Below are 18,665 nucleotides of genomic sequence, written 5' to 3' on the forward strand. Positions count from 1 at the left end.
GAGTTCACACACAGCACTTCCATATGCATTTTCATTTGATTACCACAACAAATGTAGACACACATATAAAGACTTACTGCTTTGTCTCCTTTCTATTCTAGCGTAAGACTATAAAATAAGATTTCTCTTTGACCTTTTGACTTAGGACATTTTTGCTTTAATATTCAACTAAAGCACACTTGTTAATAATAGTATATGTGGGGTATATGTTAAGGTGGGGGATCCCACCTTAACCTTAAATAGGAAGGTATTTTATTTTGAAGCTGTTAGGTTCATTGCTGGTAATGGGTGAATAGAGCAGGGTCCTTTATCAAGACAGTCTCCACTGGGAATTACACAACCATTACATGTTATCTTCACAATAGCATAAAACTGATAATGCCTTCTGTTAAATTTTTCTAATTTATCTTCCAAAATATTAAAAATGTATATTGCCACCTAATCAAGTACTGCAAATTCCAAAGCCCATATAAATATCTTAACTGTGTATAGCTTCTTAGGTACCCAAAGCCCACACTTCTACAGAACCTGTATTTTGTCAGATCTTTAGTTTTTTGTTTTTTTTTAAGCTATCATGAGTGTGTCTGTAAAATATTTGTTTTGACTTGGCTTTTTTTCACAATTACATGTAATTGTTCAAATTAAATTTGAAAATTGATGTTTAAAGTGTTTTGAAGAAGCCTAAACAAAAATCCTGATGGAAAAATTAAGACAGCTGAATTCCCTCTAACAGGTGGTGTGCTCTAAAGGACATCTGCCAGCTAGCTGAACCCTTACTTCTGGGCCTCCTCCATTCCTTCACCCTTGCTTCCATCTCTCTCTATTCTACCTCCATCTCTTTCCAACTTGTCCGCGTGTCTGTTCCAGAAATGTCCTGTTATTTCAACAAGTAAAAGATGTTTAGAACTTTAAGTGGAATGTTCAAGGCTACAAATACTCCTCTATATTCAGATTAAATAGTTAACGGGCCAATTTAAAATGACTGTATTGTGGTATCTTTAGGGCAAAGTTTTTGAGGGTCTCGTATTAAAGATTAATCTTTAAAAAATCTTAGAACCTGGAAACAGCAGGACTTTATTGCGGTGCTAAGGGCTCTTAATGAGCAGTTGCCTTTCCTTTAAAGATCAAATGAGAGAATGCACGTTAAAGTGCAAAGTCATCTACAGATGACTGTTAGATTGCCATTTAGCCTTAGGCAAATTGGGGGTAATGACCGGTAGGTTAAGTTTTGCGCGATGACGCGGAACGTCGGGGACAGGCTGGGGTGGGGCTGGGGGTCCCGAGCTTGCGTTTTCCGTGGGGCGCATTGGAGGTCGGGCCCCGGGGCGCGGCGACTTCGCAGCGGGGGCTTGGTGGTGGCGATGCCCGGGAGCTTCGGGCCTGCCGCGGCGGGGACTGACGTGCTGCTTTTCAGAGGTAAGGTCCTGGGTCCGCGGGCCCAGCCAACTTCCCGTCACCCTCCCGCAGAGCCCGGCAGCGCCAGGCCCTCGGTGCACGTGGGGCGTACCCTACGCCGGGGCTCCAGCTCCTCGCGCGTTTGCTGCTCGGCGTGGCCCGCGCTCCGCGAGTCCCGTCGCAGCCCCCACCGCTTGACCGCCCCGGAACCTTGCGAGCTGCGGGCGTCGAGCAGGATGGGCGCGGGAAAGCTCCGACCTCGGCTCCTTGGGTGGTCGTGTGCAAGCCGGAACATTGCAGCGTCATCCCTCGGTTCCCCGGACGCGGTGCCGCAGCTTCTCAACCTGCCCTGTTGCATCATCTCAACTCCCTGCACCAAGGCACCGAACCTGGAAGGGAAGAGCGGAAATGTTCTATCTTCCGAGGCTGCTCTTTTTAAGTTCTGAGCCTGGACGTAAACGAATTTAGTTATGCTTAAAGATCTAAAATGTAGATATTCTCCGGAGAGTCCACTAAGATTTCCCATTCCCAGCCTACAGAGTGACTGCCTGGCTCCATCGTGCTCGTCGGACGACTCTTCCTGCCCACCCTAAAGTCGTGGAGCTGAGATGCCAGACAATTCCTGACGATTGACAGCTCTACTAATTCTAGCCAGAAAAAAAATGTCAACAAACTAATAAAATAACAAGTGCCCCATTCTCGATGGGGCATCCTTCTACTCAGGGTTAAGTTGAATGAATGCTTGTGCGGCTTGTTTCTCCATTACCGCATTTATGGAATGAGGGCCAAGAGAGAACATGCTTTGGTTTGTGTGTGTAAAATGGGAATGATGCTAATCACTATTACAAAATAGTTTGCATAACTTCAAGTTCGGAGAATTTGTGGTTAAACTCTTATTAGAAGTCATCCAAACAATTACTGAAATGAGGAATTTAAAATAAAACTGAAATAAAAAGCATTTCATTCAATTTCAGGTAAACTTCTAAAGCAAAAACAAATGAAACCAAAAATACCTCTCCCAGAAGCTTCCCCTACCTCCTAACTTAAAAATAATAAAATGCAAGTGATCTTGAAATCACAAATTTATCTCAATATTTACTGGAGGGACGGAGTCACTGACTAAATGTGAATAGTATGAGTATAGTTTTTAAATCTTCTCCAGATGCTCATCAATTCTCACTAGCAGTAAAAGTTTTTAAATAAAATATATCCTAGTTCCCTGTCTTGCTGGTTTTGGGCATGGCAAGTAGCCGTGAAATGATCAGCATACAGGGTTTTATCCACACATTAGTGTTAACGTTAAGCATTTGGGCAACGTCATTCATGCTTTGAACTACATCTGAAATTTATATTGCCACTATAATTCATTGTTTTCTCTTATCTACAAATTCATATCTAAAAATGCAATCAATGGGCTTTTATGTGATTATGATTCACAAATTTATTGTAAGAGTCTTTCTAAATCATCAGTATTCAATGGAACAAACAAAGCAAGTTTTTGGAAGGTGCTTGGCATTTAGTAAACAGGATTGAGTCTCTGATTTGCTTTAAATTTAAAGTCTCTAGCAGAATGGAGTTTGAACACAACATCTGTTGGTAAGTCTGATTGACTACTTGTTCTGACCATTAGTTTTTTCGTTCTAAGCAAAGCCTTAAATAGAAGACAACTGGGTTACACCCCCACCCTTCCATATACAAAACACCCTTCCTGTGTTCTTCAACATTGCACACTCACACAAACACTTTACACCCCCAACAGATTACAGAAAAGTACCTGTAATCCCTGTCGTTCCTCTCTGCAACTTTGATTCTGGATTTTGGTTTCTGTGTCTCAATTGGAAAGGATAAGTTAGACTGATAAAACCCCAAAACATTTAGGAAAATGTGACATCTGCAGTTAGCATTTCTGAAACCGAGTTTGGCTGTGGCCTCTGCTAAACTTTGAGGGGGCTTTGTTCCACTCAGACCCTATGCCAGCCCTCCCTCTTGATTGTGAAGACACTTATCCTCCTCTTCAGTTAATGAGTTTCACCTAGTCTGGCCATTTGTGTTTTTACAAAAGATCTGCAAAACACTAATTGCAAAAGAAGAAAAAAAGTTCTTGTTTTGCATTAATCAGAATGTGGACTTCTATAGTAAAAATTTTTTTATTTTCATGTTTCAAGAATTAAACCTTATTCTAATTTCAGGATGTGCACACATAAACTCAGTAATTTCTGGGTATAGAATGTTAAGCCCTCTGCAACAATTACTTCTGGCTTGGGTCCTTAAAAGAATGCTGAAAGGAAAAAAGACATGCCTGTACCACATATACTTTCAGAAAATAGTGTATAAGGAAAGCTATTTTGTCTTAATGATCTTTTTGATAGTTTACTTAGCTTAAGGGATTCTTTGTTCTGGAAATAATTACAAAGGAAAAAACTGTTCATGAAGATTTATTTTCTTATGTTACTTGGAGACCTTGGTCCATAAGCTATTATTGTTCTTGTTGAGTGTTGGGCTGTTAAAATATATATATATTTTAATATATATATATTATTATATATAAATATATATTATATATATTTTATTATATATTATAATATTTTAATATATATTTGATATATATATCAAACTATAGATTTTTGGAATGTTTTCTAGAATAAAATTTTAGAATTCTGGTACACTATGAGGGAATTAATTCAATATAAACAAGCATTTTGAAATTTGGGACATCAGTAATAGTTTTATGCTTGCTTGGTTAAAATTTTGAAAGTCAATCCATTAACATGCAAAAGCCCAAATTGGGAGAATTTTCTATAGGTATTGCACCATTTTATACTAACTTTTCAGCTCAAATTATTTTTTATGTAAAATGTTTTAAAAATTAGTTCTCATTTTTCAGAAATGCATTCACAGCCCCTTAATAAAGGTTGATTCCCTTGCTTCTTTAGTGTTTTCATTTCCTCTGTGAAAGTGTCTAAAGTTTATTGTTACTTACTATATAAAATACAGTTTAGAGAAAATGAAAGTTTAATTTCTGAAACACCTTCCTAAGGATTCACTTTACACATTTAGAAAAACACCCAACAAAAATTAAGTAAAATAAAATGGTTCATCCTCAAACTGTAATTCTAAAACTTCAAAAGTAGAAGAGGTTTAGGATCTCTGGCAACTTTTGATCATTTATATAAATCACGCTTTATCCATGTTATGTCTTTAATTTTCATTAATTTTATAAGTTCACGTTCTTTAGCTTTTAGTATTTTTACTCCAATGCCAGTTATTCAAATCATGAGTAAACTGAGCTGTATTGTCACAACAAACCAAAACAAAATCTATACAACTTAGTGAAAAAGAAATGACCACTTGACTTTCACAAAAAAAAGTACTTAAGTTTCTTTTAAGTTATATTTAAATATCCATTTGAAACATAGGAAATATAAATTGGCATATTAAAAAGTAAATACATTATTTGTACAATAAAACACCAACAAATCGGTGTGCAGCCCCTATTAAGTTCTAAATATGATGAAAAATTATATTTTAGTTACTTATTCTTTACATCCTGATTACAATTCAGTAAATCACCTTCTTCTTTCTTCCTGACATGCTTTGAAATATAGATTGATGTCAGTTTTCGCAATTTTGCTTGCTTGCTCTAGTATATCATCAAGGTATTCAAAATCAGACAAGTAAATACCTTAGAAAGCGTAAATAACATGTCTACAGAAGGATGGGGAGTACTTTATCAGTTGATTTGGGAGACCAGATTCCTTACAGAAATTAGTTTACAACTGCTTGGTGGGGTGGGGGGTATCCTCTTTTAGGGTAATATACAAACACTCATTTACCAAATAACGATCAAACATTTTAAAATCAGCATTAAATTTAAAAAGTTGTATCAATCCATATAAGCAGTGTTTTGATTATTTTTATTCTATTTATTACCTAAATGGCAATAATTCCTCTGCAATAATGTTGCTATGTGCACGATCCATCTTCAGCTACAATTCAATTTACTTCCAATCAAACATTAATGAAATTGCACTTAAGGGGGGGCTCTTTGAAAATTAATCTCCCAAGGTAAGTTCCACTTTTCACAGATTCATTGTTAAAGCTGGGTTGACTTTTAGAGCTACAAACACCAACAAAGTTTCCAACGTTTAAAACTCTGAGAGCTTTGGCTTGGAACTTGGTACCGGTAGATGGGGACTTAGCTAGCTAGCTTTTCGCATAATTTGGAACTTCTGGAAGAAGGAAATCACCACCTCAAAGCCTTCTGCCTGGCATGATGTTACATCTTTCGGTCCTGGGGCTGTTGCTGTCTCCCGCCCCCAGTAAAGAGGTTCAGAGCCTGCCCTTCTCCATGACCCGTTCGTTTTGATCGCCGTATACACAGCAGTCAGCTTGGGTACCTTTTCCCCATCTACTCTCGCAGTTTTTTGCAAACCCTACGGGCGGTAGGCAGGACCCCGTCCCGGGGCACCCGCGCGGTCACCACGTCCTGCCATAGAGCAGGTTGGCGCCGAGCACGCCGCCGCCGTAGTCCCCAGCGGCTGCGTCCAGGGCCGCCAGTCCGCCCCCCGGACCGTGCAGCGCGGGCGGGCTGGGCGATAGCTCCTCGAGCTCGGGCGCGGGCGTCGGGGCTGACGGCTGCGGACCGGCCTGGCCGGGCGTCGGCGTGCCAGCGCCGTTCTGGCACGGCTTGCCGTCCTTGACCAGCACCGGCACGGCCACGCGGCGCGGGGACGGCGGCGGCGGCGGGGCCAGGCCGCCCTCCTGCTGCAGCTGCTGCGCCGCCTTGTCCTTGGCCTGCCGCTTCATCTTGTAGCGGTGGTTCTGGAACCAGATCTTGACCTGCGTCGGCGTCAGGTGGATCATGCTGGCCAGGTGCTCACGCTCGGGCGCCGACAGGTACTTCTGCTGCTTGAAGCGCCGCTCCAGCTCGTAGACCTGCGCTTGCGAGAAGAGCACGCGGCGCTTTCTTCGCGGCGCCGCCGCCGTCGTGTGCAAGGGTGCCAGCGACTTGGCGGCGTCCGCGATGCCGGTCAGAGACCCCATGCCCGCCACGTTGACGCCCGCCGACGGCCCCATGAACCTGGAAACTGGGAAGGGGCCCAAAGGGGAAACCCGGTGAACGCCAAGCCTCCTGGGAGCCCGCTCGCACCACCGCCGCCCCGTTCGCTTCACACCGAGGCGACTGCAACGCCGACGGGACCGCGGCTGGGTTCCAGCACCCCCACCGCGAGCCGCCAGCCGGGTCCCGGGACCCTCCACCCATTCGCAGTCTCGTCCCAGGACGCCCCGCGCGCGCCCCAAAGCGGGGGTCCAGCAACCCGCCCCCGCGCTGTGGCGGGAGGAGCCACGGGTTCCTCCTGCCCTCGGCCCCGCGCTCCTGGCCCTGCTCACTTGAGGAGTAGCGCGGGTCCGGGTTGGCGCTGTACCAGCCGGTGGCCGCGGCGGCCGTGCCGCCCCGCATGCCGTCTGTGTAGGCCGGCAGGTCGCCCATGTTGGCCATGTTGGCCAGGCCGCCGTTGCAGTAGCTGCCCATGGCGCTGTGCGGGAACTGCGAGACGCCCGGGGGCATGTGGTAGGTGGCGGCCGCGGCCGCCGCCGCCGCCGCCGCCGCCGCTGCCGCCGCCGCCGCCGCGTTGTGCCCCGCCATGGTGTGCGGCGGCTGCATACCCGCCACGGGCGCCCCCTGCGAGGAAGGGCCGGGCGGCGGCGCGCGGTAGGCGGCGGCGGCGGCGGCGCCCAGGGACGCCCCCAGGCCGGGCGGCGCGCCGTCCATAGCGCCGCCGCCGAACTTTTTGTAGGTCTCCTCGATGGGGCTCAGGATGTCGGACACGGAGAAGGGCGTCGTGTGCTTGGGGCTCAACGACATGGCGCGGCGGACTGCCAGGTAGGGGGGCCCGGGGCGGGCACAGGCCGGACGCGGCGGCCGCTCGTCACCGCCTCCTCGACCGCGGCCGCAACGCCTGTGAGGAGGACTCGGAGGCGCGGCGAGCCCCCAGAGCTGTGGATCTGGGGTTTGTTTTAGTCCGGCGCCAGGTTTACGACAGACTCGGGGGGCGGAGCAACATTCCAAACGAGCAAACAATGGTCATTGACTTCTTTTTCTCTCGCCCTCCTCCCCATAACGGAGGCAAAAATGGTAACGGGGGCAGTTGGATTGTTTTGAACGATCACACCCCACCCCCCGCCTTTGCTTTCTCCATCCTTCCCGCCTCTGTCCCAGGCAGTTACCCCAATCCTCGAGCACCAGAAACAGAAACTCCAAGACCCGCGTCTAGGCTTGAAGTGAAGGACTCGGAACTTCTCCCCATCCAGACTCCCATTTTCCTAAAGTGACTTAGTAGCAACGTCCAGTATAATTGTAGAGGGAGATGTGGTGCTAACTTGGGGGGTAAAGGGGACGAGCGTGCAGGGCTCGCTTCCTCCTCTCCAGCTACCAGCTCCTCACTCGCTCGATCATCTAAAGTGTTAAAAAAAGAAAGAAACGGCTCTTGGGTCCCACCATAAGAGCGCATAAAGAGAAGAGGTACAATGACCGTCCTCTGCCATTGTAGGGTTCCTAATTTATGCATCTTTAGACCCTTAAGCATCGTTTTGTGGGCAACCAAACGGGCACTTCCAAATTAGCTCAAAGTATCCACATCCAAAGAAGATAGAAAACTCACGCAGAGAGACACTCACTAATACACAGATGCTAACCTGTAAGTATTCTGCTTTTACTCTGTGGGGATGGAGATTGGTTAAGGGAAATAGGGTAATTTTTATTTGCTAGAATGTTACTTTTCAATTTGTACCTGTAAAATTCTTTACAGCTTTCTTTCCCCCCCCCATCCAATTTAGGAGTTAGTCTATCATAACCATGGTAAAAAAGAAGAGAAAGGAAAAAGAACCCCGAAAATACAGAGATTGTTCAAAATGGGTCTTTTGTTGTTGGAAAAATATAATCTGTTCAAGGAAGGAATATTAAGTGGATACAGAAATCAGGTGAAAATGGTAAATTGATTTATAAAAAATGTTATCAATTTGCAAATTTACCTGCATAGCCAAGAAGAATTTAGACATTGTGATCTCTCCACCAAATGCTGAACGTGACAAAGAATAAGACAAAAGAAGTGTGCAAAGCATATTGACTAAAATTTTAAAACAATCTTACAGTTAAAAAAAATGATAAAGGGGAAATGAAGATAGAGTTTTTAACTTTTCCTGGAGACTGGGCAAGAGAAGAAAAACAAGGAAAGTGCTTTCTAAAGCAAGATTGATTTTATTTAAAGAAGAAAAGGATGTGTACAAATCATTTCAGTTTAACCTAACAGTACATGTCTTGAAGGCAAGACTGTTACCTATTCCATTTTCTGCTTGGTTTCAGTCCTTTGGAATGTCCTCTGTGATTTTGTTCTTATTGTTTTAATCTTTGTTTTGTTCATTTCAGTGTACTTTTTGCAAAGAATCTGCCCTTGGGGTGTGGGGGTGGGACTAATATGGTCACCTATGGGAAGAAAGTATCAACAAGGCAAGTGTGTAGAGTTGTATTTTAGAATACTAAAAGAACAAAACACAAGATTATGTCAATTGTTTGCAAACATCATTTATTGACTTAGCAAGATTAGTATTGCTACAATTTTAACATGATGTTACTTTTACAGGTCTTTCCTGAACTTGAAACGGGCTAGTTAGTTCTTCATTCTCACCTGCACTGGAACTGCCTACTTATTTTTTTTTTATATTAGTAATACAGAAAGAAGCATTTACAAATGTATTTAAGTGGTTGCTGGAATCCTGAAAACTGTAGTTTGGCTTTTAAGTTTTGGGTTAATTCAAATTGTATTATTTACTTGTGTTAGCTTAAATAAAAAATACTAGAAAATCTTTCATTTCAAACTTTCCTCAGAGATAACAGGGTAAGTAAAAATAGTTGTTATAACATCTGTGGATATAAAAGTCACTTACAAACCATTACATTTTTCAAGTTCAAACATGTTTCAGAAATGAAACCCATTATCATAATCTTCATGTCAATTAGTTATCCAAATTGAAAATATGTTTATCATATTTCAAAATTAGTTATCCAAATTGAAAAATATATAGTTTTCCCCCCCGGACTATTATTATTTACTGTATTTTCAGGCTATACATTTCATCTCATATAATTTTTTTTTTTTTTTTTTTACAACTTCGGGGTAGCAGTTCACATCAAGTCGTTGCTTATTTTGTTTTTCAATTGTATTTGGTCCTGCTACAGGTGCATTTACATCTAGAAGGCTCCCATCTTTAAATAAAACAGCATTTTATCATATCTGGAGGCTCTCCAGAAAGTCATTTTCTAACTGCTTGGGAACTTGATACCCTAAATAGTACTCCTTCACTGTAGGTGGGCAGTTCTGGAAAAATAAAAAAAATCCACAACCTTCATCAATTTTTCCCTATCAGTTATTTGGGTTTCATTCTAAAAATTATATACTTTCATGTTGGAAACACTATTTGGATGTTTGCAGATGATTCTGAACACAGATGTAGTCTGGAGGATGCCTATGTACATTTATGTACAGATACAAATTTAAATAATTCAACTGATATTTCATTAAAGCTTTTCGTTTAATTTAAATTAATTTCATCTGATTATTGTCTGCCTAAATTATGTATGGAAGTTTATACTATTGACTAAATTGGATTTCACAGGAAATGTATTCCTAAGGAATGTTTTCTTAAAAGCAGTACTGCCACTTAGCAAATAAATAAATAAATACGGGTAACTAGATAAATAAAAAGCAACTACTACTACCAAAAGAAATACAGAATACAGAGAAAAGAGATGTCCCTCCCATTCCATCTTCTATCCTCCCAATTTCCCTCCTCAAGGCATCATTACCTGTTTCTTCTGGGATGGGTATACATCTGGAAGAATACTACCATTTTACACACTAGTGGTAGCATATTCTATGTCGTTTGGTACCTTGCTTTTTTCATAGTTTAGGCTTTTGTAGTTTACATAGCACACTTAGCTTTGAAAACTTAATAAATGGGCGGTGGCAGATACAGAAAATTTTCCTAGACAAAGAGATTCAGTAAAATTTCTTGGCTCTCTGACAGAAAATGTGGTATTTGTTAAAAATTTCTGATGTGTTAGTTAACCTTAGGGCCAAAGATATTTGGCAGAAAAATTCTGAAGTAGGAGCCTTCCCTAGATTTGGGATTTGCTGTTGTCAGACAGAAACTCAGAGAAAGGGGCCTGAGAGATGTTGAGAAACCTTCTAACATATCCAGCCAGTACTTAATGGGAAATACCGTTTTTTTTAGGGTGGCAAACAGATTTCTAATGTATGACAAATTTCTTTATAAAGACAAACTGTGTTTGAAAATACAATTTTCTGCTTGATGGAAATGAGAGACTTGATGCAGTTGTGATTAGTTTAAAATAGTTGCATAATTTGATTAATAAAATCTTCATTTTGTGGACGTAGCTTTAAAATGTCATTTTTGCATTTGGGAAGGAATAAAGAAATATGTCAGGATACTAGTGTTTTGTAGCAAATTTTAAGGTTATAAAGAGGAAACAAAACTGCTATAGAGATGAAAGAGTTTATTTTTTAATTTTTGCTAATTTTACCAGTTCCTAAAATCTGGTTCTCATGTCTTTTTATTCTTCCTAAAGACTTTTTGTTTTAAACATTCATTTCAATTATTTTTGAATCTCTTATGGTAATTTCACACTTTTATTTATATGACTTTGTTATTTCTGTGTGACACAGTCATCCTTTTATATTTTCTTCACAAAATGCAATTCTCTCCTTGTAACTGAACTCCTATTTAAAAATCTCTGAAGTCATCCTTTCCTGAGATTCAGATGTTGTAGACTGAAAGTAGTTTTCTAATTTTTGACCAATTAATTTATTTTAAATGAACATGATTAGTACAATGGGAAAATGAATGGTAGGTATTAAAGACAGTATTGTTGTCGAAGTCATCATAATAATGAGGCCCAATTAAATGATTCCTATAAGACAGAAACAGCTAGAAGCTTCCCCTTCTAGAGTCAAGATGTAATACTAGTTTTTACAGTCAAGGTAAAGAATAATATTAGGCTATAGCAGAGGCATAAAACTATGAAAATTACCTGTTATGTTACAACTCTCTCATCCTAGGATTGTGAGCTTGAACTAGAAATTTAATTTTTCTGTTTTGAAAATTGTTTTTAGAGTAATAAAATACATGACATGGGAACACAATGGCAATATTGAAATAATTTTTTTTAATTTCTGAACACATTTATTTGTATTATCTTTCTTGCTTACACAGAAAGTTTAAAACTTTTTAGAATATAAGGGCATTTCCATTGAGCAATATCTTTGACATTTTTCACAGGTTTTGGAATGTCATTAGATGACTTATAGGAAAACAGTTCTTTGAATTTTAGGCAAAACCATATTTCTGTTATTTTGTGTGAGGAGCTAGTCATTCTTAAGGTTCTACCATATCTCTACACATACCTGATTAGAGTGAATACATATATTACAGCTTTTAATATATATATATATATATATATATATATATGCTTATATAAATTTTTCTCACATGCTCTCAATTTTTCCAAATCTAAGAGGTTCAGTTAATTGAATGTAAAGTCTCTTCCTCTCCTACAAGTTCCATTAAAGATATATTACCTTACATTTGCAGATTAATTTGTAATTATCAAGGACGTATCAGTCTTTACACCTGACTCAGTAAATTAGGTTATTCATTGCCATCACTTCATCACTTAAAGGAGAAACTCCAATTTTTGACATTTTGATAAATGGATCATTTGTTGCATTTATTAATAAAGTTTTACTATATATATTTAGTAAGAAATAACTATGATAATTATGTAGAGAATAATTTGCACAATTTTGTCCTTTATTCTACTGTGTACTGCTAATGTTGAGAGATTTGACAGATATGTGTATGTATCTGTCTGCATTTCAGGTTGAGAATTGTGTTTAAAACAGTTGGCTAGTTATTGTTCACATCATAAATCAATATCAGTTGTGGTAGATTTTAAACAATTACTGATTCAATATTTTGCATTAAAAAGCTTAATATGAAATAACTTCATTAGTCCACTTTATACAGACATTGAGTGTCATAAGGAGAACCTGACTGATAAAAGTTGCCTCAGTTTCCTTAATAAAAAAAAAGACAAAAACAAAACCTAATGAGTCTTAAACCACAACAAACCTGTCAGATGGACTTGAAAATTACTAATTATCCCTTCAAGTATCCAGTTTGTGAAGTAAACTAATAATGGGATCTGACTCATCAGTAAATCGAGTGTTTATTAAATTCTTGAAAATGAAGTTCTAAATTTCAAAGGTAGTTTGATCTTGTCACTGTATAGGGAATTATGCAAGGGTCATACTGGAATAGTGATTCAAACTGGTTTTTTGCTTTTAGAAATAAAGGAAATTTCACAAAAGTGCCACAAGCCACAAGCTATGAGAATTGAGCCAAAAACGTCAAGCTGGGGAAATAAGAATTGCTTGAGAAAATCAATACCAGCTTGAATGAAAGCAGCTTATCATTGGTATACTTTAAAAATATGTAATCATCTAATAGAAGAAATAATATATACCATTTGGAGATCATCTCTTCCAAAATAAGAAGTATACATATCCAAAATAAGTTAAAAAAAATTAACCATAAGAATAAATGGAAAACCTCAATGTGTGAAACATTTTTAAAAATTACACAGTAAAAAAAAAGATTTGAAATCGAATTTATAATTGTTTAAAGTTCACTCTTTAATGAGATAAATAAATCTTGGACTGTGAAAGGTATATTAAGGTTGAATGTTCTGCATAAGTTGTTTGGAATTAGATAATGGAATACTTTACAAGGTAATGGTTTTAATATGTTCATTATATACTTTATATGTTTACTATTATAAACTTATAAAGTACTCTGAAAGATCTGAATAAAAACTATTACACATATGAAATTTTATTTTTCTATAAATAGTCTGGTATGTATGATGATTTCTTTTAGAATTGATTCTCTTTAATGCAGTATTTCTTTAGATAATCAGTGATAATGCATATATGATTGAGCTACTATTGTGAACATAATGGATGGCAGACTGCCTTGATATAGCTCTTACCAACAATTTCCAGAGATTAAAAGGGTGGTGGAAATGTGGTTCAGGAATTGCTTTCTAAAGACACTAGAGGATCAAAAAGAAATCTGGGATTTCCAGTGCCCTCTGAAATCATTTTAACAGAAAACCCATGTTTAGTAGGTATAAGTGTTGCTTAAGTACTTTGCTCATGACAAAAAAAAAAAAAATATATGTGGCATAAAGAAATTATTTGGTCATGGGTCTTAAATGAACAAACCGGAGTGTCAATTCTTATACCCGTTTCAAAGGAGAAACGGAGAATGTTCTGAATATTCAATATGCCATATGTTGTTGCTTTGAACTGCACAGGCAATAAATGAATATACATAAATACTCATGAAAATCAAACACTTTCGATACCTAAGAAAGTCTAATCATGAATTGTCTTTAGTTTTCTACGTATCGACTGCCACATTTCCTGTGTTCAAGCAAGTAAGTTGTATCTCACATAGATATTTTGAAATACTCATGAGGAAATAATTACGCATACATGAAGCAAAAAAGAAAAGCTTAATTACACATTTGTTCTTCCTCTAACTTGATCCATAAAGGATATAGAGCAATTTATAAATAAATATATTTGTGGACATTAAACATTTACTAAGAATCAGGACCTCATAAATAAAGATTTTATAAAAGAGTAGGAAGTTAAGATATGGGTTAAAACATCAACTATACAGACCACAAAGCCTACCAAATTCCTATAGTTGAATCTCAAATTAGTTCTAAGCTTCCTAATGGTCAATTGAAAACTCCTGTTACACTTTCCTTATTTTTAGGAAGGAAAGAAAAACCCTGGTTCCTCAGGGAAAGAAGCATTTCCTAACACTTGGCTCTAAAAGAAATTTCTCATGGTGGGGTGGGGGGCTTCACATAGTGAGGACTGAATGCAAACTTCGTAATAGTTTTGTAGCAGATGAAGTTATTTCCTAAAGTTGGCTCATTATAGTGGCCATTCCTCAAAAATTTGAGACCTAACACCAAATCAGCTCGATTAAGGTAATTCTGGGGGTGGGAGCAAAATAATAGCGTCCAGGTATGTAGCCTGCTGATTCCAGGAATGAAAACAGCATACATTTCAAAGACTTCATAAAACCCACATTATTCTGCAGTCTATTAGGAAGTTCTTATACTGAGGCTAAATATGTCACTGTAATTTGCAGGTATTAGTCCTTGTTCAGTCCTTTGATGCCAAATTAGAAGTTTAGTCCCTTCCCATAAAACTCTCTAAATATTAGGTTGGTGCAAAAGTAATTGTGGTTTTTGCAATTATTTTTAACCTTTTAAACCGCAATTACTTTTGCACCAACCTACCCTGTTTCCCTGAAAATAAGATCTATGACAATCAGATCTAGGACAATCAGCTCTAATGCGTCTTTTGGAGCACAATAATTTAAGACCCGGTCTTGTATAAGACCGTCTTATATTATACCCGGTCTTATAATAAAATAAGACTGGGTCTTATGTTAATTTTTGCCCCAAAAGATACATTAGAGCTGATTGTCCAGCTAGGTCTTATTTTCAGGGGAACACGATCATATAAAAAGATATTGTGTTATCCTACTTATGTTTTCTCCTTTTCATATAAAAAAACCTCCAGAACAAAAAGACCTGGAATGAACATATACAATTGTATGAACCAAGAATTGATTATCGAGTGATTATTATATGCTTAAGAGTATCCTGAGTGCTTTAGAAAATTGGGAAGGGAGCCCCTCTGATACCAGAGAGAAGAAATTTATTCTTGGGGTCTATATCCTGATCTTGAAACAGTACTTTTAAATTGTATGTATGTGTATTACTTTATGTATTATTTAAAATTGTGTATATGTGTGTGTGTGTGTGTATATATATATATATATATGCATGTGAATATATATGAATATTTCTTTTCATCTATTATCTATCTATCTGAAAATGCATGCCAGGTTCTAAATAATTGCCTTAGTAATGAACTTTTTGGAACATACTCCATTTGTAATGTGGAGATAAGGCTAAAATCCTAAAACCTGCAGACATTTATTAATCTTTTACTAATGTACTAGGAACATTCATGAGCTTTAGGTGTGTATCTCATTTAATAGTTACACTAGAAGAGAATTTAAAGTGTGATCGACATTGACAGTGAATTCAAGTGACAAAAATATTCTGAAAAGGAGTGGGAAGGAGATCCCAAAATTGTTTATATGTACTGCTTTCCTGCATCTCTACAAAGTTGATAAATCAGGATTTAAGTGGTATTTAAGTAGTTACTGTTAATGAGACTATTCTTACATTGTTAGACTATTCTGATGGTTATCTAGACAAAGTTTACAAACTTACTATTCAACTGGATATTTGTTTTGAAATACATTTTCTTTATAAAGACATCAGAAAGTAAAATTAAAAGGTGTTTCCTTCCTATAGTTACTACAGTAGTAAAATAATTACCTTAGAGAAACTATAATTTCTCAGGTCATAATGAATATAAATATTTTCATTTGTATATCATAGACATTAATTATAGATATCAGCTCAATATTAAAATTATTGAAGTAATAAATAGAAGCTTCTTGCAAAATAATTCAAACTCATGTGGAAGTATGTAGAGCAATGCTGTTCAGTAGAAATACAATTGAGTCACATTTGTAATTTAAAATTTTCTAGGGGCGGCCGGATGGCTCAGTTGGTTAGAACGCGATCTCTGAACAACAGGGTTGCCGGCTCGATTCCCACATGGGCCAGTGAGCTGCATCCTCCACAACTAGGTTGAAAATAATGAGCTGCTGCTGAACTTCCGGAGGAGGAGCCGGATGGCTCAGTTGGGTAGAGCCTAAGCTCTCAACAACAAGGTTGCTAGTTCAATTCCCACATGGGATGGTGGGCTGTGCCCCCTGCAACTGAAGATTGAAAACAGTGACTGGACTTGGAGATAAGCTGTGCCCTCCACAACTAGATTGAAGGACAATGACTTGGAGCTGAAGGGCCCTGGAGAAACACACTGTTACACAATATTCTCCAATAAAAAAAATTTTTTTTAAATTTCTAGTGCTACATTAAACAGTAAAAAAAAAAAGGTGAGAATAAATAAAAATATACTTTAACCCAATATATTAAAATATTTCAATATATAACCAACATAAAAATTACTGAGTTTTTTTTTATGTACTAAGCATTTGTAATTTGGTGGCAAATTTTATATTTTTTAATTAAAATTTATTGGGGTGACAATGGTCAACAAAACTACATAGGTTTCAAGTGTACAATTCTATAATATATCATCTATATATCGCATTATGTGTTCACCACCCAGAATCAGTTCTCCCATCACTATATATTTGAGGCAAATTGTACTTCACCTTTCAGAATCTCTGTTTTCTCATCTGTAATACTGTGAAGGTTATATTAAATAGCTTTCAGTAATAGAGGAGATCACCTATGATTCCTGTTCCATAAAATGTTTGTTTATGGTTCCTATCTTTTGCTCTCACTGCTTTTTTTCTGAGAACAACAAAAGGACATATTTTCTAAAATACCATGTTTTATTGCAGAAGTTGGTGACCCACAATATGTCAAAGGAGTTAGCTAAGAAGTACTGCTAATATAGTAATGGGTCTGGACTTGTGCAGAGAAAGATTTATTCCTTGAGGACTGAGTCCTCTCCTCACCATCCCGACACCTTCCCTTTACTTAATGTCCTCTTGTCCCATGATATTCCACAACCCCTTCCTTTTGGGAAAACATGAATCTTAAGGCATAAAGGAAGTACCTTTCTCTTTTAGAAGAAAATCAACTGGATAATTCTGGAATCAACCAAACCGAAAAGTTTCTCAGGCAGATAATTTGCTTTTGGAAAGTTCTATGCCAAGATAGAAACACCTTGAAGGTTATGTCTTGGAAAAGCCTAATGGGAACTCTTCAATATTTAACATACTGTATGTTACTGAAGGACACCTCTGCAACTAGCACAATATTTTACATATGTTTATTCCAGTATTGTTTGCTAAGCTAACAACTGCTGAATTTGTGTCTAGAGATGGAGTGGCTTTTAGCCCTTGGAGAAAACACCAACATGAATATGTGCTCTATCCACTCAATTCCTCATCCAATAAACATTTGTGGACTGTCCACCACATGCCAAGCTATAGATACAGAGAAAGAGAAAAGACAGGCTCTGTCCTCAATGAAGCCCCCCCCCCACACACACACACCTGGTGGGAGCAAGGAAGGGAGAAGAAAAGAGAGATAAGTGAGCTAACATTTACCATTTATTTTAAAAAGTTGCTATAGTAGCATGAGGAACTATGGAAGTGCGAAGGAGGGGCCCCTAACTCAGTCTGAGGAGAGGAAGTGGGATGTGGAGCATCAAGGAAGATAACCTAGCTTAAGTGATATGGATGAATTTTATAAATCAGGGAGTTAGAAGGTGGAAAAGGTATTCAAATGCACAGAAGCAATTCAAGTGAATGAACATTTACTGAATGTCTACCATGTGCCAAGCCCAAGAAAGCATGGAGTGTGCAGGGAAGGGCAAGTGGCCACATGTGACTGGAGCATAAGCTACAAACTGGGAGTTAATGGAAGGTGAGATTGGAAAATTCAGTAGGAGCCAGATCATCAAAAGCCTTGTATACCACGCTAAACAACTTGGATTTTATCTGTAGAGAGCAAGACTGGATTTTTGTTCTGGAGAGCCATACCAGCATCAGTACAGGGAATGAAGTCAGGAATACTAATATTGGTGGCAGAGCATCCAATGAAGAGACTATTATAAAAATACAAGCAAGAATGAATGCTTAAACTAAAGCGGCAGCCATGGAAATGGAGGACAGATCTGAGAGAGATTCAAGAGGTAGAATAGGTAGGTCTAGAAACCTAGGAGTTACCGTGTATTAATCTTTCTCCCTTAATCCCCTTTAGAAGTTTTAGTTCTATTAACTTAATATGTTAATACACACAAACGCACGCACGCACGTACACAGTCCCAGGTAGAAATTCAGGCCACTGTTTTACATTTAAACCTATATTGTATTATTCATAGCTATTTTTGGTTGCAGATTACAGGAACGTGACTTGAAGTAGTTTGTGTAAAGAGGGTGACTTATTTAAGTGATATTGGGTTTGGTCTCATAGACCAGAGAAGGAT

At 38.6% G+C, this 18,665-nt stretch overlaps 1 protein-coding gene across 1 annotated transcript; it reads right to left on the minus strand.

The window, feature by feature from the left end:
- Positions 1-5,871: 5,871 nt before the first annotated feature.
- NKX2-4 (NK2 homeobox 4) lies at positions 5,872-7,261 on the minus strand. The gene is made up of 2 exons (XM_033094242.1): positions 6,787-7,261; positions 5,872-6,482 (listed from the first exon to the last, which is right to left on the minus strand). The coding sequence occupies exons 1-2, from the start codon at positions 7,259-7,261 to the stop codon at positions 5,872-5,874; spliced, it is 1,086 nt and encodes a 361-aa protein (XP_032950133.1).
- Between the last annotated feature and the right edge of the window lie 11,404 nt (positions 7,262-18,665).

Source organism: Rhinolophus ferrumequinum, chromosome 23 (genome assembly GCF_004115265.2).
Source record: "Rhinolophus ferrumequinum isolate MPI-CBG mRhiFer1 chromosome 23, mRhiFer1_v1.p, whole genome shotgun sequence".
Lineage (NCBI taxonomy): Eukaryota > Metazoa > Chordata > Mammalia > Chiroptera > Rhinolophidae > Rhinolophus > Rhinolophus ferrumequinum.

Excerpts from the sequence above, each read along its gene's own strand:
- NKX2-4 (XM_033094242.1), bottom strand. The coding sequence starts at position 7,261 with ATGTCGTTGAGCCCCAAGCACACGACGCCCTTCTCCGTGTCCGACATC. Across the intron at positions 6,483-6,786 it reads GGACCCGCGCTACTCCTCAA|TTTCCAGGTTCATGGGGCCG; the intron begins GTGAGCAGGGCC and ends GCCCCTTCCCAG.